The sequence below is a fragment of the Geotrypetes seraphini genome, chromosome 10, assembly GCF_902459505.1.
Source record: "Geotrypetes seraphini chromosome 10, aGeoSer1.1, whole genome shotgun sequence".
Classification (NCBI taxonomy): domain Eukaryota; kingdom Metazoa; phylum Chordata; class Amphibia; order Gymnophiona; family Dermophiidae; genus Geotrypetes; species Geotrypetes seraphini.
Genome location: NC_047093.1, coordinates 19916468 through 19937688, shown reverse-complemented (window position 1 = coordinate 19937688; position 21221 = coordinate 19916468). Strand labels below are relative to the sequence as shown.

Sequence of the window (21221 nt, the reverse complement as noted above, 5' to 3'; positions counted from 1 at the left end):
TATTAAGAAGGGTATTACGACCAGAACAAAAGAAGCCATCCTACCATTGTATCGGGCAATGGTGCGCCTGCACCGTACCTTAAGAAGGATATGGCAATACTTGAGAGGGTCCAGAGGAGAGCGACACGAATGATTAAGGGCATGGAAAACCTTTCATACGCTGAAAGATTGGAGAGGCTGGGGCTCTTCTCCCTGGAAAAGCGGAGACTCAGAGGAGACATGATAGAGACCTACAAGATCATGAAGGGCATAGAGAAAGTAGAGAGGGATAGATTCTTCAAACTTTCAAAACATATAAGAACAAGAGGGCATTCGGAAAAATTGGAAGGGGATAGATTCAAAACAAATGCTAGGAAGTTTTTCTTTACCCAGCGTGTGGTGGACACCTGGAATGCGCTTCCAGAGGACGTAATAGGACAGAGTATGGTACTGGAGTTCAAGAAAGGATTGGACAATTTCCTGCTGAAGAAAGGGATAGAGGGGTATAGATAGGGGGCTACTGCACAGGTCCTGGACCTGTTGGGCCGCTGCGTGAGCGGAGTGCTGGGCACGATGGACCTCGGGTCTGACCCAGTGGAGGCATTGCTTATGTTCTTATGATAGGGGATTAACAGAACCGCAAATACAGAAAAACCGTGAATAATTTTTTCATATGTTATTCGCTGTTTTCTATTAAAAACCATCGTGAATATGGTGAAACCGCAAATAACATGGTGGGAGACCTGGCCTGTTCCTGAAGGAGAGGCAACACACGGTGAAGAAAGTGCTGGGTATCAGTGGGTTTTTTTCTGTCAATCCTTGGAATCAGCGATTTCTCTACGCAAGCTGATGTAATTTGGGGGAGGAGCCAGCAAACTAAAAACTGTAAATAATCGAAACCGCGAATGCTGAAACCACGAACACGGAGGGAGAAGTGTAGTGCTAAGATTCATAATGGTAGAAACAGCTGTATAGCAGGGGCTTGTTGATGTTTTTTCAATACAAGTCCATACTTGTATGGCAACTATGTACTTTTAAATATGAGGAAATCAACCTGAAGTTAAAACACAGCCTATCTTCATACCATGTTTACTGATTAAAATATGTTTATAGCCAGTAGTATAGAATGGGGTGGGGGCAAACTGCTCCAAACGTTGTCTTCATACCAGTGCCAGTACCAGTACCAGTGCCTCTCCTTCTCTCTGCCCCCCCCAGTGTACTTCTTGAAATGTTCACTGGCGCGAGCTACATCTTTCACTTGCTGTTCGTGCTGACCTTGGCTCCCTTCTGACATCACTTCCTGGTTGCAGGACCAGGATGTGACATCAGAAGAGAGATGAGGCCGGCACAAGTAGCAAGTGGAAGATGCTTCTCGTGCCGGTGAACATTTCAAGAGGTACGCTGGGAGTAGGGAGTGGGACGCCCAAGCGGTGGTGAGGAGGGGAGGGGCGAATGGCATGGTGATGTGGGGCACCACTCTCTCTCGCTATGCCACAGTTTATAGCACACCCATTTACTCCTTCTGAGCAAGTTACATTTCAGCATCTGATACAACAGTGTGAAGATCATGTGATTTTGCAGATAAAAAGTATTGCATCAATTTTAAGTCCAGTAAGACTATGCATGTTGACTATGCGCATATATTTTTGAAAATTACTTGTAAATATTTCCCCTCAGGTATGTTTCATTTTCCACTGACTCAGGGATGCCCCTTTTTAATGTGGCTAAAATTATGCATACCTTCTTTGTCAGCATTAATAGCCCCATCGTGGTTTACTAATTCCTTTGCTGGCGTGATTTTGCAGGGAAATAACGAGAAGGAAATTAGTGCAAAAGTACAGAGCAATAGAGAATCTCTCGATGACATGGAATTACTGGCTATTACTGAGCAAAAGGCAGATAAATGGAACGTGATTCACAGAAGCAGAAAGTGCAAACCAAGTGAATAGCAAAGATGCCAAGTTACACAGTTCTAGACTGGAGACCTTTTAGCCAATTCTGGTTTTAAACTTGCATCCCAAAGCAGTATAGGATTTTTAGGGCCTGAAACTGCTAATTGAAATCAGTACTGCAAATCCCATAATGCTCCAGAACAGAATGGTCAGAAATCCAGGACTATCCCAAAATCTCCAGCCTGGAACTGGGTAACTTTGGCATTTCTGGGACAGGCCTCTGAACTTTGGGTATGGCAGAGACTAACCTTAGTTTGATAAATATTCCATCTTTCAAGGGTTTTGAAAGAACAGTGGATAAGAGCCAAATATGAAAGACAAGAATTTACTGCAGACCAAACGGACGAGTGTAAAGACTCAGCAGGTGAGTGACCAGAGAAACCATGAAAAGATAGAATGGTGAGGGTGGGATTGGCACATTAAATACCATAAAGGCAATTCTATAAACTGGCATCTAGCTTAGGCACCAAAAGTATAGACCCCGGCTTAAGAACGAGTTACGTTTTCAAAACTGTACTTAAGTCTGATTTGTATGTAAATTGGAATATTTGTGTATTTGTGAAGAGATATACCATATACAGTCTGTAAAAACATTCAAGAAACTGTCCTTGCAGTAGTTTAAATAGAAAGATAAGATAGCAAGTTTACACTTGCTTTCATTCCATTGCTGTCTTGTATACCCGCTACTCCCCCTCCCGTGGGCCAGCATCTCTCCTTCTGACACGTTGAATTATCTTCCTTCGCAACCTTCCACAGTCTAGCATCTCTCCTCTTCTTGGTCATTCTCTCTTCCCTTCCCTACCTCTTGTTACAAAAACCCATAGCAAAGCAGTTTACAGAAAAACCCAATCAGAGATTAGGAAAAGAACTTCACTGAACATTATTTTCCCTTTCTTTCTACTCTTATCGACCTCTTTCCACTAGGGGTATACATAAATTCAAATTAATTTTCCCTTCTATTACAGGGATTCAAACTTTAGGTAGGTTCTCACACTCTATGGCGAAAATCTGGAATGATCTCCCTTCAGATCAGGGATCTCAAAATCCCTCGAGGGCTGCAATCCAGTCGGGTTTTCAGGATTTCCCCAATGAATATGCATTGAAAGCAGTGCATGCACATAGATCTCATGCATATTCATTGGGGAAATCCTGAAAACACGATTGGATTGCGGCCCTCAAGGAGGGACTTTGAGACCCCCTGCTTCAGATATTAGAATTCTTTCATCGTTGACATGCTTTAGAGAAGCTCTGAAAACTGTTTAAGAAATTCTTAGCCGATAATTGAAAGATGATCGTATCTGTTTAAGAAATTTTAGTAGATAATGTTGGCATTAGTTGAATTTCTCCTGCCCTATTACTGGTTTTAAGGTTTCCTTGAATTAACCGGTTCAAGTCCCTCAGGGGAATGATCCGATATATAAGAATAAGGATTGGATTGAACATAAGAGAAAGCAGAAAAGCAGTGGCGAGGATACAGGAGTAGGGAGAGGTAAAACCACATAATACAAGCACTAGCAATGGAACCTCAACTCAACTGTATTGCTTCTTTTGCTCTAGGCCAGTGGTAGGCAATTCCAGTCCTTGAGAGCCAGAGCAAGGTCAGGTTTTCAGGATATCCACAATAAATATGCATGAGATAGATTTGCCTCTCAAGGAGGCAGTGCATGCAAATCCATCTCGTACATATTCATTGTGGAGATCCTGAAAACCTGACCTGGCTCCGGCTTTCGAGGACCGGAAATGCCTACCTCTGCTCTAGGCCCTGATGTACTCTCAGGCCAGTTGTTACTTAGCCCAGTTTAAGGGATGAAAATTAAAATGGGTGTTTACTTGTTTTGTTCAACATGTTTTAAATAACTGATTCTGTTGCTGCTGTCAAGTATACTTAAAGGCCCATAAGTATGGGGTGCAAGAGGGAAAGGTGTGATTTGGTTAAAGCCCATACCACCTTCCAATCTTGGAGTGTACTCTACTACAGTACAAACACATCTGTTGGCAGGTGGCTGGCCAGCAGGAGCAGCATTGTAAAGAGGACACCCGAGAGCCCCTTGGGGCCTTTCCTCTGCTGTGTCTAACTACAGGAAGTGACATGATAGGAAGCGGCCGAGGCAGAGAAAAGGCTCCAATGGGGCCAACCTCGAGCATCCCATTTACAGTGCTGCTCCTGCTGGTTAGCTGCTGCCACTTTGGGAAGGCCATGGGGGAGGGGAAGAACAGAGATGCCAGACTGCGTTTGTATGAGTCCAACGCAAGACATTCATAACGGGGACTGCCTGTAGTAGGGCCAAGTGCACGATTAGTGTCAGTAATTGGCAGCGATGTGTTTAAGTGTACCTAAACTGCTTAGGACTAAATTCAGTAAATGGTATCCAGATTTAGGCACCGGAAAAAAATTTTGAGTCGAGTGCTATTCTTAAGATGGCACTCCTTGTCAGGTTCCGTTTATATAATAGTGAGTAGCACTAGGATCAATGTCCAACTTTTAGACGAGAGGATTTACACCAAGTGAAACCTGATATAATACCCACATGTAAGCTAAGCGTGGATCACTTGAATTCTATACTACTGCATGCATCTTTAATGAATGCTCCCGCCCCGCCCATGCTCCTCCCATGGCCACACCCCCTTTTCAGTTATCTTTAATGAATGCTCCTGACCCGCCCATGCTCCTCCCATGGCCACGCCCCCTTTTCTGTTGCCTTTAATGAATGCTCCTGACCCGCCCATGCTCCTCCCATGGCCACACCCCCTTTTCAGTTGCCTTTAATGAATGCTCCTGACCCGCCCATGCTCCCATGGCCACGCCCCCTTTTCAGTTGCCTTTAATGAACGCTCCTGACCTACCCATGCCCCTCCCTTTGCCACCCCTCTAAGAAATTAGGCATGCATCTTTGTACAATAGGGCATAGCAAGTTGAACATGTAAGTCCAAATGGTCGCCGATTAAGTCCAATAACTGTTAGCATCCAATTATTGGCGCTAATAGGCTCGTTACTCAAATTGTGGGTGCATACTGAGTGTGAGCGCAAATCTGAGTGTGTAATCCTAAGCATCATTTATAGAGTTTGGGGGATTCTATTTATTTTGAAGGCAACAAAGAAGGTTTTCTCTGGAAGCGGGGGAAGGATAAAGCCCAGTTTCTGTTGAGGAGGTTTGTGTTGTCAGAGAGGGAAGGAGTGCTCAAGTACTTCACCAAGGAGGATGTGAGTATTCAACTCAATAATTATAATTCAGCGAGTCTGGCCTCTGTTAGCCCTGCGTCCCTTGACTGCCCCACAAATCTCACAGCTACAGAAATGACGGCTTGCATGGAGCATTAACCACATGTACTCCAGCTGTGCAATCAAATTTGTAGGAGTTGAGTAAGAGCCTATTGGCTGAGAAACAGGGAAGCCAGGGTTCAGACCCAGTATCTCTACTGATGCTCCTCATGACCTTGGGCAAGTTACTTAACCCTCTATTGTCTCAGTTACAAAACATAAACTAGAAAAAAAGAGCTGTTTATGGTACTTGACTGATATTCACTTTCAGCCTAGATTTAGAAAGAGACGTAATTAATTTTAAAATTTCACATTTCATTTTATAGTTCTGAATATTCAGCCAGACAGAGGCTGTCAGTGACTCAGATGTTTGGAGAGGCTATAATGGAGTGTGGCTGGGACAGGGCAAGATGGAATGGAGCTAGGAGGAATTTATTTGATACTTCTCTGAGCTAGATTTCTCATTGATTTAATGGCTTTATTTTAACGTTGCATCCACAGATCAAAGGTCCAAAGGCTATCATGCCCTTGAAGGTACTGAATGCCATGTTCCAAGCAGAGAAGATAGGAAACCCAAACGGGCTGCAAATCACATATATTAAGGGGATTCTATCAAGAAATGTCTTTGTGTATCATGAAAGGGGAAAGGTAAAAAAAAAAAAAAAAAGATTTACACTTCTCCCTCGTTATTCGCGGGGGATACGGGCAGAGCCGGACTGCGAATGGCGAAAAACCGCAAATATCCGGCTCTGATCCACTCACACCTCCCTGCCGCCTTCCCGGCCTTACCTGGTGGTCTAGAAGGCTTTCGGGGCAGGAGCGATCTTCCTACGCTCCTGCCCCATGCAGATCGCCATGAGGAAATGGCTGTGGGAGTTCCCGTCATAGTCTCGAGAGACTACGGGAACTCACAGCAGCCATTTCTCATGGCGATCTGCACGGGGCAGGAGCGTAGGAAGATCGCTCCTGCCTCGAAAGCCCGCTAGACCACCAGGTAAGGCCGGGAAGGTGGCAGGGAGGTCAAAAATATGTTGTTTTTTTAAATTTTCCCCCTCCCCAGAAAAAAATTGCGATTATGTGAAACCTCGAGTGCAGAAACCGCGAATGGGGAGGGGGAAGTGTAGTTATACAGGTTTGGCCTTGTTGTGGGATTAGGGTTGCCAGATTTTCCAATCAGAAAATCCTACCCTTTGCTTCCTAACCGCCAACCAATTTTTGATCAATCTATGTACATCTCCTTCCACCCCATGGTTCTTCAGTTTCCGTAGTAGGCGTTCATGGGGTACCTTGTCGAAGGCTTTTTGGAAGTCCAAGTATACGATGTCTATGGGGGCCCCTTCATCCATTTGTTTGTTAATTCCTTCGAAGAAGTTGAGTAAGTTCGTTATGCACGATCTTCCCTTACAGAAGCCATGTTGGCTTGTTTTCATCAGTTTATTTCTTTCTAGATGTTCTTCGATGCTATCTTTTTATCAGCGCTTCCGCCATCTTCTCCGGGACTGAAGTCAGACTTACCGGTCTGTAGTTCCCCGGGTCACCTCTCGATCCTTTTTTAAAGATGGGTGTAACATTTGCTATCTTCCAATCCTCCGGGATCACTTTGTATTAGATTTGAAAATTAATAAAGATTTTAAAAAAAAAAAAAGAAGCAAAGGGCCAGTGACGATTCTACACGTAATTCTTCCCACTATGTAAAATTATTAGAGCGGTGGAATGGTTGTGCTGATGCCCGAAGATATATGTTCATAAGCTGAAGTGAAATACTAGACACTTGGAATAGTCAAAGTATTTATGATAATTGGTTAGGATGCAGGCATAAATGCAGCTGTATTACATAAATCACTGCTCTGAGTCTTCCCCCACTGATTGTCTCCCACAGGAAATTGTTGACTGGTTCAATGCTATTCGAGCTGCTCGCCTACATTATCTGAAAACTGAGTTCCCTAATGCAGCAGCGGCAGAGGTAAGCGAAAAGCCCTGATGCCAACTCTCTGCTGGCAAGTGGGGCAGAAGCTGAAAACTGGCAGACTCCAGCTCACATCTTTATTTTGCGGTATGATCATTAGACTTCTCATCCCTCCGTACGTTCCGCTCAAGGTAGGGAACAAGAAGAAACAAAATCATAATTCGGCATAATCACAAGCCTGAAAACAATCTTCAAATACCGTATATACTCGAATATAAGACAAGATTTTTGGGCCAAAAAAGGCCCAAAAATGGGGAGTCTTGTCTTAATTCAGGTCAGTGCCCACCCGCCCCCCTCCTGGACTTGTTGCAGGCCTCCGCCAGTCTTCCGTATGACCTAGTAGGCCAGAACAGGAGGGATCCCTCCTGTTTTCTGTCCAGGCCGACTCTGACAATTTTTTTTTACCTCCCTCCTGCCTCCCCCCCCCCACGTAACTTTTTGAATCCCTGGTGGTCCAGCGATGTTCCGGGCAGGAGCGAGCTTTCTGTGCTTCTGTCCCACACCGAGCCCCTCTGAATGGCTGCTGCGAGTTCTTGTGATCCAGCGGTGTACCGGGTAGGAGTGAGCTTTTAGCACTCCTGCCCGGTGCTGAGCCGCTTGCTGAATGGCTGCCACCAGTTCTCGCGAGACTCGTGAGAACTGGCGGCAGCCATTCAGGGAGCGGCTCCCTGCTGCTCAATGGCATAATCGCAGTCTTAGTGAGGGAAAACTGAATCTCTCACAATGCCATAGTGTGTAAATACAAGAGGATGGAGCATGGGTGGGGTTTCCACTTAAACATACCACTTAGAGAATATAGTAAATTACCCTTGCTGCCAGGTCTTTGGTTGCTGTAATTATGAGCACCAAAATTTTAGGTGCCTCTGTGCTTTGTTATACAAGTATTCTATAATGGAATCTGGGTGCACAGATACCCTTATAAAAGAGGACCACACTACATGGCATTAGGGCCCCTAAATGAAAGCCCTTCTAGTGGCCAGGCTTAGGGTCCATCTTATCGCATTCTGGAGGTAGCTGCTGACTGAGGTTCCTATGTAAGGGCTATTACAGCAATATATTGGCCATGAAAGCTGGAAGGGAATCTAAAAATATTCAGGTCATTATGAATGAAAGCTAGTTCTGATTAATCTGCAAGCCCAAAACAGCAAGAGGAAACCCGAGCAGTGGTGTAGCCACGGGTGGGCCGGGCCCTACCCACTGTAGGGTTCAGGCCCACCCAACAGCAGTGCACTCTTGTTGCAGCTGGTGGAGATCCCCACGCTCCACTTTCTGAATCCGTCCGCAAAGAAACTTTGCTCCGTCCAGTGCAATTTAGTCAGTGATAGCTTACATGAACAGTCTCTGGCAACTGTCAGATGTCTGGGCTGGTGGGGCTTGGTGATCCCCACCGGTTCAGGTTGGGGCGAGGGTGCAGAGAGGACATCGTGCCAACCCAATTTGGGGTCTGGCTATGCTACTGAAAAGAAAATGTAGAAAACTGTTGGATTCTTTTCTGGAGAAACTCTGTTAAGTGCTTATTTGAACCCCCCCCCCTAAAAAACAACCAGTAAGCATGTGTAGACCATGTGAAGCTAACATTGGAAAGATAGGTTAAAAATACAAGCTAATACCAATGAATTTACAAGTGATCTGTGCTTATTTCTCTTCTGCCAGCTCATCCCCAGGATCACAAGGAATTATTTGAAAGAAGGCTACATGGAGAAGACAGGGCCAAAAGTATGTCTTCTTCCCACTTTTTGGAAATACCATTTTAGAGGGTGTAAAAGGCAGAGAGACTGTCTGCCTGCAGGGAGGTGTGAGGCTAGGGCTACCAGATGTCCAGATTTATCCAGACATTTTCCTTTCTTAAAGGACTGTCCGGGCGTTCAGAAGGCTTTTCAAAACCCGGCAAGATTGGGGCCCAGTCTGGCGTGCATCTGCACATGCATGACATCTTGTGCAGATGTATTCCAGACCGGCCCAAAAAGATGAAGTTTGCATGCGGCTGGGGTTGGGAGATGGAACAGGGCAGAATTAGAGGTGGAACAGGGCAGGGCCACATTTCCTCCTTTACCAGATGCAAAATCTGGTAATCCTAGGTGAGACTGCATTCAGTGCCGTCCACCAGTGCGTGGAGGAGCTGGAGGTTCAACTCCCAGCTCAGGTTGTCTACTTCCAGATGGGGGAGGAAGTCACCCTCAGTGTGGAACAGGGACACCTAGTGGGTGGATGTAGGGATCTGGTCGTGGGTTCTGGAAGGAGAGCTGGTGCATGGTCCCTGGCTGAAGAGTCTGCAATGAAGTAAACTGGGGAACAGTTATGAAGAGGGGGAAAGTCCCTGGATCATGACATTGAATGCCCTTGGCACCAGATTCCATCCTAGTGTTAACTGAGTGGTAAGACCAAAAGATTCAGAAAGAAACTGCTGAGTGAAAACAAACCCCCCACCCCCAAAAGACCAAATTAAAGTGTTCTTTTTGGAAAACTGAGAATTACTTCCAGTAAAAAGAATATCGGAAGGTTACAGATCATTCAGAACATGGCTGTTCAGTTGATTTTCCACTTGAAAAAATTTGATCATGTGAGTAAATTCTATCGGATGCTACATTGGCTCCCAGTTGAGGCAAGAATATTATTCAAGTTAGGTTGTACCTGTTACAAGACATTGTTTGGCCTTACACCTGATTATATTATTGATCACTTTAAATCAGTGGTCTCAAACTCGTGGCCCAGGGGCCACATGTGACCCGCCAGGTATTAGTTTGAGGCCCTCGGTCTGTTTATCATAATCACAAAAGTAAAATAAAACAGTTTCTTGATCATATGTCTCTTTAGCTATAAATGACAATATTATTATTATTAAGACTTAGCCAAAAGGAAAGATTTATAAACCTCATGCAAAATTGTCATTTCTTTAATAAGTACCTACAAATCCAAAATGTGGCCCTGCAAAGGGTTTGAGTTGGAGACCACTGCTTTAAATGTACTGACAGAAAAGTTTTTTCTTGGTATTTTAAATTATTTACATTTCCTACTGTAGAAGGTTGAATACACAAGAGATTTTTCCATAGAATTTTATCTTTTCAAACTGGATTATGGGATAAACCCTTTTCTGTCCTTATAACAAACTCCAACTCCTATCTTCCCTTTAGAAAAATGCTAAAGACCTCCTTATTTGACAAATTCTTCTGAATGTGATTATAATACACTGGGCTTGGACAGTCTCTTGATTGTTGTTAACCGCATTGAACTGAGAGGTTACTGCGGTATATAAATGAATTTGTTACCAGGTTTCCCCGAAAATAAGACAGGGTCATATATTAATTTTTGCTCCAAAAGATACATTAGGGCTTATTTGGGGGGGATGTTTTAAGCAAGGCTCTGTCATCTACATCAGTGTTCTTCAACCCCCGGTCCGTGGACCGGTGCTGGGCCACAGAAATTTTCTGCCAGTCCACAGGGCCGGCACGTCATCAGACAGAAGACAGTGTTCTTCAGCCACCGGTCCATGATGCGATCAACATGGCGCCTTTGGGCCGGCTCCCTGAATGCTACAGTGCACAAAGCCGTGGGAAAAGGCTCCTACACGCATCCTGCGCCTAAACCAGAAGCCTTCTTTCTGACGAGTCGCAATGTCAGAGGGAAGGCTTCCAGATGAGGTGTGGGACGCTGCCCACAGCTTGGTGCAATGCAGCACTCAGGGAGCCAGCCCGTAGACGCTACATTGATTGCACCGTGGTCCAGCCTGAAGATAACACCAGGGGGCAGGCCAGAAGGCAAGGCAAAGCATGGAGGGAGAGAGAAAACAAGGGTAGGGGGAATGCTTTTATTTTTTTATTTAGTGATTGATTTACATCTGCTGTCTGTTCAGGAAAAAATGCATTTGTTTTTTTTCCTCTGGGGTTGTACTGCTTGCAGAGTCTTGCATCTTAAGGTTTGTTTGTAAATATTAGTACTTTAATTTTTAGTCCCGTATTTGCATGGGGTTATCTGTTTTCTGGTAGGAATGAATGTTAAAAAGCATACAGTGTGCTTTGTGTATTTTAATTTTGTGGTTATCCATTATGTGTTGTTAATACGATTATATTGGGTGTGTTTATATATGAAAAATGAATGGAAAAAATGGTGTTACAATTAGTACTATTATGGGGGTGGGGTCTGGGGCGGAGATTGGGTGGAGATGGGCACGACTTAAAATCCGGTAACCCTAGTAATATTCTCTCTTGCCAGCAAAGAGAAGCATTCAGGAAACGGTGGTTTACTTTGGATCTCCAGGAAAGGAAGCTGCTTTACTACAAAGACCCCATGGTAAGGTGGCATTCTTTTGGATTCTTGTCTATTTGTCCTGCCTCAGGTGATTTTATTTTTTATTAATTTTCATATAAAAGAATACAAACTATACATCACAGTCGGTTAATAAGTCCCCCGCTACAACAATAGGACGAGAGACAAGCTAAAGCAGCTCATCATCCGAGAAATATATACATATGAAAGAGTCTATCTCCCTCTTCAACGAAACTGCGCTAGCGGTTTTTAGTGCAGAGAGAGCATAGAGAGCTGCATTCCACACTCATTGAGTTCCTATGAGCGTCGGGAGCAGTGCGGGCCATTCAGCGCGGGTCCCCGTACTAGAAACTGCTAGCGCCATTTCGTAGAAGAGGGGGTATATCTTCCCAGATGTTTCAAGATGGACTCAAACTCGAAGGAAGGAATTCCTACAATATAGATCGAAAGTTATTTCTTTGGGGGCCTTCTTTCAGTTGAGGTTTCCCTGTAAATGTTTTATTAATGTTTATTTATTTATTAAATGTTGTTTGTTTGTTTGTTTTTTTACCCGGAGCAACTGCATTTTTTTCCTAGAAGGAAAAGGGATTTTTGATGTTTCTTAGGAAAGTTCAGGGTAACTCATGTCTGATAATTAAAGTAGTCGATGTTAACTGCTCTGTTCTTTAATAATATTCCATTATTTCTAATTGCCCTTTTTCCTGAAATGATTTTTTAATTTTTCTTTCCTTGTTCTCCTCATTGTGGACTATATATTAAGTTGGTATTTTCCTTGTTTTACTCCAATGGTAAAAATTGGTTGTACTATTTCTAATTTTCCTGTAAAGCTTTAATGCTTTGTGTGTAATTAAATTGTATTCTTTGCTGTGTGTTCAGTTTTTTATTTGTTGTAAACCGCCTAGGACCATTCCTGGTTAGGCGGTATATAAAAAATAAAATTATTATTATTATTATTAAATGAATAAAGAAAAAAAAAGGGTGAAATATATATATGTGATGTTTAGGAAGTGACATAACAAAAAATAGTAAACCAACAAAACCCCAAATCCTTTTTACCATTTGCCCCCAGTTAACCAGCATAGCTAGAGCGTGGCAGAATATAAGAATCATCAAATCCCAGATATAAATCAATGCACCTAGGGGGTCCTTTTACAAAGCCACGCTAGCGGTTTTATCGCATGCGCCGGATTAGCGCGTGCTAGCTACCGCCTGCTCAAAAGGAGGCGGTAGCGGCTAGCGTGTGCGGCAATCTAGCGCGGCTTTGTAAAAGGAGCTCCTAATTTCTCTACTCATAATAAGGGTCCCAAACTTTGTGAAAGGGTACCACTCTACCATATTTGTATGCACTCAATTTTGACATTAGACATATATAATCCAACTTGTGCAGCACCTTCTGTATAGCCGGAATCTCAGTTTGGTTCCATGATTAGGCCGATGTCAATTTAGCAGCTACAGAGAGCACCATAGCAAATTTATGAGCCTGAATTGTAACCCCAGGGGACTTAATCTGCAACAGAAAGTATTCCTGCGTTTTAGGGTATTCAGTACCTTACACTTCCCCCAAGGTATGCACTGTTTAAGTCCAGAATGGTTGGAGTAATGGACACAACCACCAAATATATGTAAACATGTCCTTCTGGCCACAACCTCTCCAACAAACATCCTGGACAGTCGTAAAATTCTTATGAAGGCGGTCAGGAGTAAGATACCATTGATAAAATATCTTATATCCATTCTCCACCAGAGAGGCCACCTCCGATACCTGAAACAAAGAACGCTCTAATTGAGCCTCCCATCAGCTCGTATAGGTAACTGCAGGATCTCTCCAGAGTAAAAGGGAGCGGTATAACCTACCCAATCCCCCTCTATGTGTGGCCTTATCTAAAGCCTGTTCAAAAAATGTCTCTTCCCAGCAATAACTCTTCTTTACCAGAGGATAAGAGGAAAACTTGCAGTTGGTGATAGTGAAAGAGGTCTCGATCTGAAAGGCCATATTCTGCCTCAGGTGATATGTGACTGGGCTGTGTGTTTTGCAGGATGCGTACGAGCAGGGCGCTGTCTTTATTGGAAACAAAGATCATGGCTACCAGGTCAAGGAGGGCTTACCCAGAGAAATAAAGGGGAAAAAATGGAAAGCTGGAGTGACCATTGTAACCCCCGGACGACAATTTCTGTTTACTTGCGAGAACGAGAAGGATCAGAGAGCGTGGATGGAGGCCTTAAATGAAGTAATATCCCGAACTATGATGCCTCAGGACTATGCAGGTGAGTCCTACCACATGTCAGTCAGGGGTTTAGCTAAATCCTAAACTTTGGAAGTGAAATGTTAAAATGTATAGGCAGCAGAAGAGAGTGGGCCACTGTAGCCCTGGTCTAACCATATTTTTGCCCCCCACACACACTATCAGCAACTGTGGAGCCTTGGGATAATAAACAGAGTAGAGAATGGCACGGGGACAATTTCTCCCTATCCTCGCGGGAACTCATTTTTCCGTCCCTGCCCCGCCCCATTTCTGCATGCTCCATCCTCATCTGCACAAGCCTCAAACACTTTAAAATCATAAGTAGCAACATTCTAGCGCTCAGATTGTGATGACATAATGCCTCATTCCACCAAGGCCTAAGCTCCATCCTCATCTGCACAAGCCTCAGACACTTTAAAATCATAAGTAGCAACATTCTAGCGCTCAGATTGTGATGTCATAATGCCTCATCCCACCAATGCCTAAACTCTGTCCTCAACTGCACAAGCCTCAAACACTTACAAATCCTAAGTATTTGAGGCTTGTGTGGTTAAGGCAGAGTTTACAGGATTAGGACAGGGACAGTGACAAAACTTGCGGGGATGGGGAAATTGAATTCCTGTGGGGATGAGGACAAATTTGTCCCCGTGTCATTCTCTAAAACAGAGGTTAGATTTTATGTCTCCCCTTCCCTCCTGCAGAGTACACATCCTTCTTTGGAAGTACATGCAAATGTCTGGACATGTAAAAAAATGATAGGAACCCATTTCCTAACAAAAAAAAAATCCGCAAAATCTGTTTTCCATCTCTGTAACATGTCATTTCTTAAGCAGACTCTTCCACTTCTTGAATTGATAAGTTATGCTGTTTCGTATCAGCACATCCCATTTTATGCTATTTCACAAATGTTTCAAACCCATCCAGAAAAACAAAACAAAAATCAGCATGTAAGTTCCACATGGGCAGCTGGCTTCAAAGTCCCTGGTGTGATTACCAAATGGCATCAGGGACAGATAAATTTGGTACTGGTTTTGCCCTAACATAGAAACATAGAAGATGACGGCAGAAAAGGGCCACTGCCCATCAAGTCTGCCCACTCTGCTTACCCACCCCCTGTCTATGCCCTAATGACCCAATTTCCTTATCTTGACCCTCGTAGGGATCCCATTTATTCTTAAAGTCTGGCACGCTGTCTGCCTCGATCACCTGCACTGGAAGCTTGTTCCAATGATCAACCACTCTCTCTGTGAAGAAATACTTTCTGGTGTCTGCAGCAGCCACTCTCTCCTCCTCTCCCTATTGGCTAAGGCTCTTAACATTTGCATCTCCTCTTCCTATAGGCTAAGGCTCTTTACACCTGCATTGTGATGTCATAGAACTTTCTGATTATAGAAACATAGAAACATGATGGCAGATAAAGGCCAAATGACCCATCATAGAAACATAGAAGATGACGGCAGAAAAGGGCTACAGCCCATCAAGTCTGCCCACTCTGCTTACCCACCCCCTGTCTATGCCCTAATGACCCAATTTCCTTATCTTGACCCTCGTAGGGATCCCACATGGGTATCCCATTTATTCTTAGTCTGGCACGCTGTCTGCCTCGATCACCTGCACTGGAAGCTTGTTCCAATGATCAACCACTCTCTCTGTGAAGAAATACTTTCTGGTGTCGCCATGAAATTTTCCGCCCCTGAGTTTGAGCGGGTGCCCTCTTGTGGCCGAGGGTCCCTTGAGAAAGAAAATATCATCTTCCACTTCGACACGTCCCGTGAGGTACTTAAATGTTTTGATCATGTCTCCCCTCTCCCTACGTGGCGATCTACTTAATTCCCCCAAGAAAATAAGAATTACAAGCAATGATTATTCTAATTCTTTCTTTCCAGGGTATAAGTAGGTCTGCAAGATATGCATATACCCACATGCATCTTAACCTCCTTTTGCGAAGCTGCATTAGGCTTTTTTATTGCCAGCTGTGTCGGTATGATCTCTGACGCTCATAGAATTCCTAGGAGCGTTGGAACTATTACTGCCACGGCCGGTGATATAAAAGCCTAATGTGGCTTCATAAAACGAGGGGTTAATGAGGAAATGGGCACCAGTTGGCCACATAATTGGTATTTAATTCAAATTGCGCACGGATGTCCTCTGTGTGCTATTCTATTACTTGGCCCCTACTTTTTCCTGCGCACAGCCCAAAAGGGGATGTGGCCATAGGCGGGTCATGGGCTTTCTCAAAATTTAGGCGCCAAATTATAGAATAGTGCTGATTAGAGAATGACACAGGGACACATTTTTCCACGTCCCGCAACAACTCATTTTCCCTTCCCGTCCCCGCGAGTTCTTTTCCTGCCCCATTCCTGCAAACTCTGTCCTCATCTGCGCAAGCCTCAAACACTAAAATCATAAGTGGTGGGGATAGGAGGGTGGAGTGCATCGGCACTAGCCATCGAGGGGAGGGTGTGCAGGAGAGCAGCGCTGGTCATTGGTAGGGGTGGTGGGAATGCAGGAAAGCATCGCCTGTCATTGGAAAAGGGGGGACGAAAGCGACAGCTATCTGGTGGACTCAAATACAAACCGAGACCCCCCCTTTTTGGGCTCCCAAATCTCAGTTTACATTCGAGTATATATGGTACCCAGAAAAAGGTCAACCCAAGACTGGTTCAAGCTCACTCCTTAAATGATCCAAGTAGCATTGTAGCTTTACACTATTTTTGCTGATGAAATCTGCTTGGGAACTGTTTTCCATTATTATTATAATGCATAGCACTTAACACAAACAGAACTTCATCCAGAAGCTTAGGAATTATCCAGGTATCTTCACAAAATATAGCTTGATCCCAGCAAAACTGTTTTCTGTAAATCTGTTGCTATCAAATCTGAAATTTTGTAGAAGTTAGTCCAGCCTTGGCCAAAGACTCCCACAATAGGGAGCTTGTTTCAGAATCTCGCCTCTATTATCAGGTTCTGATACTGTTGTTAATTGTTTCAATTCTTTGCCTTTAACTCCTGGTACCACAATGTCAATGAAAATCATAGCATTGTTTTCAATGACTGTGATATTGATGGGTCCTTTAAAAAAAACAAAACCCTGCATTGCCAAGCCGTACACGCTGAATGCTGAACTGCCCTTTTTCTTCCTATGGGTGGCTTGGCATTTAGCATGCGTTGCTTGGCAGCACAGTTTTGTGAAAACTCACCTACATCATGTTTTAAATGCCAGTTCTTGTCGAAACTATGGCTCTTGTGTATCAGTCCATAAGTGGATTATGGGGTTTAACTGTGTCTGCTAGGCAACCAGGGCAGTCTAATCTAATCTTCCATTTGTGAGTCGCACAAATCTATACAAGCAGTGTTCTCCTTACGACTTTCCACATATCAGTTTTTCCACGTATCTACCACCATAGGACTTTCAGGGACCCCTGAAGAAGACTATCGTGTCGAAACACAGACCAGGTCCTTTAGGTTTTTATGTGGATCATTTTTATTCTCATGTGGATTGTTTTATTGTATTTTTGGAACTTTTATATTTTTAATAAAGTCCATTTCAGGAACATCGTCCCTCCACAGTGGGGTTTTTTTTTTAATTGCCCTGGTATTTTGTGGATGGCAGGTTTAGTTGAATTCTGTTAAGGATTCTTCTTGATGTCGACCAAACGGTAGAGAATAATAGTTGGATGAGGGGGGCTGCTGAGTTTCCGTACCAAATCTGGTGTAGGATACATGAAGTTTTGGAAAATTATTCGGGATGATATTGGGAGCCTGATGAAGGTTGTGATTGAAGCAACTGGAAGAACCAGCAAAGTGGGAAAATGGACAAAAGAAAATTGTACAATTATTATTAATAATAAAATACTGTATGTATGCAGCTCATCATATCGAATCCAAATTGTTGGCAATAAAACTCTAATTGACACTTGAATCCCATTGTTTGTATTCCATATTTCACCTTGTCTTAAATAAATTAATTATTCATAATCTCTTCACTGGATTTTCAGAAATGCTTCCAACCGGTGTCATTTTACACCAGGGATCTCAAAGTCCCTCCTTGAGGGCCGCAATCCAGTCGGGTTTTCAGGATTTTCCCATTGAAAGCAGTGCATGTAAGCACCAGCACTATAATAATAAAATTTATATAGGAATGAAGATACTATCAAATAACACACTCGGCTGAAAGAAGTTATCTTACAGCTTTGCTAAACTTCATTCAGGTGAATTTCAGAATTAGTGTTCACTGGTCCTCGGCGGGCCACCACACACTCGAAAGCTCTCATTGTGTATGGCTTTACACTCCCACTCGTCATAGGAACCAGCTCGGCTTTCAATTTGCATTCAAATATATAAGTAATTAAATATGAATACTAAAGTATTCATATGAATACTAAAGTATATACTTATATATTCATATTTAATTACTTATATATTTGAATGCAAATTGAAAGCCGAGCTGGTTCCTATGACGAGTGGGAGTGTAAAGCCATACACAATGAGAGCTTTCGAGTGTGTGGTGGCCCGCCGAGGACCAGTGAACACTAATTCTGAAATTCACCTGAATGAAGTTTAGCAAAGCTGTAAGATAACTTCTTTCAGCCGAGTGTGTTATTTGAAAGCAGTGCATGCACATAGATCTCATGTATATTCATTGGGGAAATCCTGAAAACCCGACTGGATTGCAGGCCTTAAGGAGGGACTTTGAGACCCCTGGAAAACATTCAGGACTGCAGAAACAACCGTCATCAATCCGCTTATCCATGTCACTGTTTTACTTCTCAATTAAATGTACTAGTTTTATAATAGAATTTATTGCATAATGAACCAACTTCTCCGATTAGTTTTTCTCTGCAATGCCGGCAGGGGACAGAATCCAGCATGTCTTTCCTACTGGCTGCTTCGAGGATGTTCCTTATATCATCCTGAATATACTCCTCATTGTTAAGATATCCATCATATGCAGCATTTGTCTGTAAAGTGTACAGCACTAACTAATTTTCCATATATATTTTTTTAAATTTATATATTTATTTATTTTGTTTACAGCAGAAGCCAGTTTCAGGCGACAAAGCTGACAGAGAAGCAGAACCCTCTGGGGCACTTTTAAGCTTGAAAACTTTATTAGGTCACATCTGTTGCTGCTGCATTTGGACACCAAGTGACAGATACAGTACTCCAAAAACTTGTATTTTCTCTGAAGAAGTCAATGAAGTTGCAAGTCCTGGCAGCAAGAAAGTTCAGAAACATGGCTATGAAGCAGGCAAAAAAAACCCCAAACATACAATGAGGCTGTGAGAAGATTTTCCTGAGTAAGATGTAGGGCTTGGTGACAAAGGACTAGAAAAAAAAAATACATTTCTTCCCTAAATCCTTTCTCTTACCTGCAACCTGTGCCATAATATGGGGAAAGTTAAGAGTTTTCAGAATTTAAAACTTAGCCTGTTTCCTTACTCTTTAACTCTGCTTCCAATGTCTCCTTTTTTTTCTTTCTGGCCTAAAATATATATAAAAAAATATTTGTTCATTTTTTTTAAATTAAAGGTCAGGTAGCTTTTACTATAGTCAAACCCTTCACTTTAAAAATTATTAATGGGTCCTTTTATTAAGCTGCAGTAAAAGGTGGCCTTAGTGTGCTCTAATGCAGGTTTAATTTTTTTTTTTTTTTTTTTTTTGCAACTCTCACGTCCTAATGGAAAATTAGCATGGAACCTGCAAAAAAGAAAAAAAAAAAAACCTCCCTGTTTTAGGGATGTACTAGAAATGGGCTTAATGCGTAGAAAAGTCCCATATTAAAACATGCTAAGTCCATTTGTTAATGCATCTTAGTAAAAGGGACCCTTAGAAATTTTACGTAGGATGCAAAAAGTAAGAGCTGTGCTTCTTTAAGGATGTCTTTTACTAAAGATTAGGGCAAGTGTTGCAGATAATGTACTAATCTTTAGTAAATGACTGCTAAATGTTGGCTTATAGAGAATGACACAGGGACAATTTGAACTCGTCCATGTGGGATCTCAGTATCTCTGTCCCCTTCCTGCAAGCTCTGCCTTAACAGCATAATCCTCGAACACTTATGATTTTAAAGTGTTTGAGGCTTGTGCAGATGAGGACGGCGCTTGGGCATTGGTGGAATGAGGCATTATGACATCATAATCTGAGCTCTAGAATGTTGCTACTTAAGATTTTAAAGTGTTTGAGGCTTGTGCAGATGAAGACATTGCCTGTAGGAAAAGGACAGGGACAGAGCTCTAAGGGACTTTGTCCCCATGTCATTCTCTAGCTCATAGAGCTGATGGCAGCGGAGGAGCATAAATCCCACCTTTTCTACACAATTTATAACTGCGAGGATTAAGTTTAAATTATGCATCATTGCCTTTAAGATCCTGACAAGCAATGCGACCAACTACCTAATAGAGTTGGCCATCCTACTCCAGGGCGCCTCCACCAGAAATCTTTCCCACTTAAAAATTCCCAGCATGCAACAATATAAAGTCTACCAGGCAAATTACCTTCTCCATCCAGTATCAATTAGCAAAATGTTGGAACCAACTACCACTCGCACTATGATCTTGTGACCAATATCTCGGGTTCACAAAACTTTTGAAAAGCATTTCTGTACCAAGACGGGGAGCCATCCGTGAAGTAACTGAAACAGTAATTGTAAAAGCCCATCTCTAAACTGTCTGATGCAACTCCTGGGACAAAACAAAGAGCCAACAATGACCTATGACCTACTTATACTTGTAACTATGCATATGTAGCTATGACCTAACTATACTGATCTACCTGTATTAGCAACCCTATTGAATGACCATGTCAAACTGTCCACTGTAACTTCCAGGGTAACTGATCCTACTTTTTGTAATGTCATCTGACCTTGAGCTGAATAGGTAAAGGTGGAATAAAAATCCTGATTAATACAACATAAACCCGAACTGGCTTTCCTGTCACTTCTTTGCATCTAAGGACAGGGTTACCAGACGTCCAGAAAAACCCGGACATGTCCTTTCTTTAGAGGACTGTCCGGGTGCCCGGAGGGATTTCCAAAACCCGGCCATTTGTCTGGGTTTTGGAAGCCCCCAACCTCAGGCTCATGTCTGGAGGGTGTCTGCACATGCGTGGATGTCGACACAATGACATCATGCAAATGATGTCATTGAGCCGACATTCGAGCATACACAGATGGGGTCCTGAGCTTGGGGAACTTTGTGTGGAGGCGGGGTGGGGAACAGGACCAGGTGTCCTCTTTTTTTTTTTTTTTCAATTAAGAAATCTGACAACCCTATCTAAGGATCCTCTGGCTCATCCCAAACTATCTTGACTTTGTAAGTTTTTGTTTGTACCATTTCCACGAAGAGGCTGTTTGATCCATCCACTCTTTTCTCCGAAAAGAAATATCCAGTGATATTAATTCTCCATCTACCCCTTGGTACCTCTTATCATAGCCACTTGTTTTCAAATTCCTTTCCCCTGAAAATAATTTGCTTTTTCTACATTGCACCTATATCTATATATTAGAGCTGTACTGAATAACATATGTTACTATTTGGACGAATATAAATAATGAATAA

The 21221-nt window shown here is 42.9% G+C and overlaps 1 protein-coding gene across 3 annotated transcripts in view; it reads left to right on the top strand.

The window, feature by feature from the left end:
* Positions 1 to 19807, top strand: part of ADAP2 (ArfGAP with dual PH domains 2) — a 33814-nt gene extending 14007 nt beyond the window's left edge. For 2 of the 3 annotated variants that reach the window (XM_033962260.1, XM_033962262.1), the window contains exons 4-11: positions 2210 to 2295; positions 5021 to 5133; positions 5692 to 5838; positions 7070 to 7153; positions 8810 to 8872; positions 11366 to 11443; positions 13456 to 13684; positions 18700 to 19807. In XM_033962260.1, the coding sequence (XP_033818151.1) occupies positions 2210 to 2295; positions 5021 to 5133; positions 5692 to 5838; positions 7070 to 7153; positions 8810 to 8872; positions 11366 to 11443; positions 13456 to 13684; positions 18700 to 18728 (829 nt within the window). In that variant the 3' untranslated portion in view covers positions 18729 to 19807. The remainder of the gene's footprint in view (positions 1 to 2209; positions 2296 to 5020; positions 5134 to 5691; positions 5839 to 7069; positions 7154 to 8809; positions 8873 to 11365; positions 11444 to 13455; positions 13685 to 18699) is intronic. The other variant, XM_033962261.1, reaches the window with a different exon arrangement.
* Positions 19808 to 21221: the final 1414 nt, after the last annotated feature.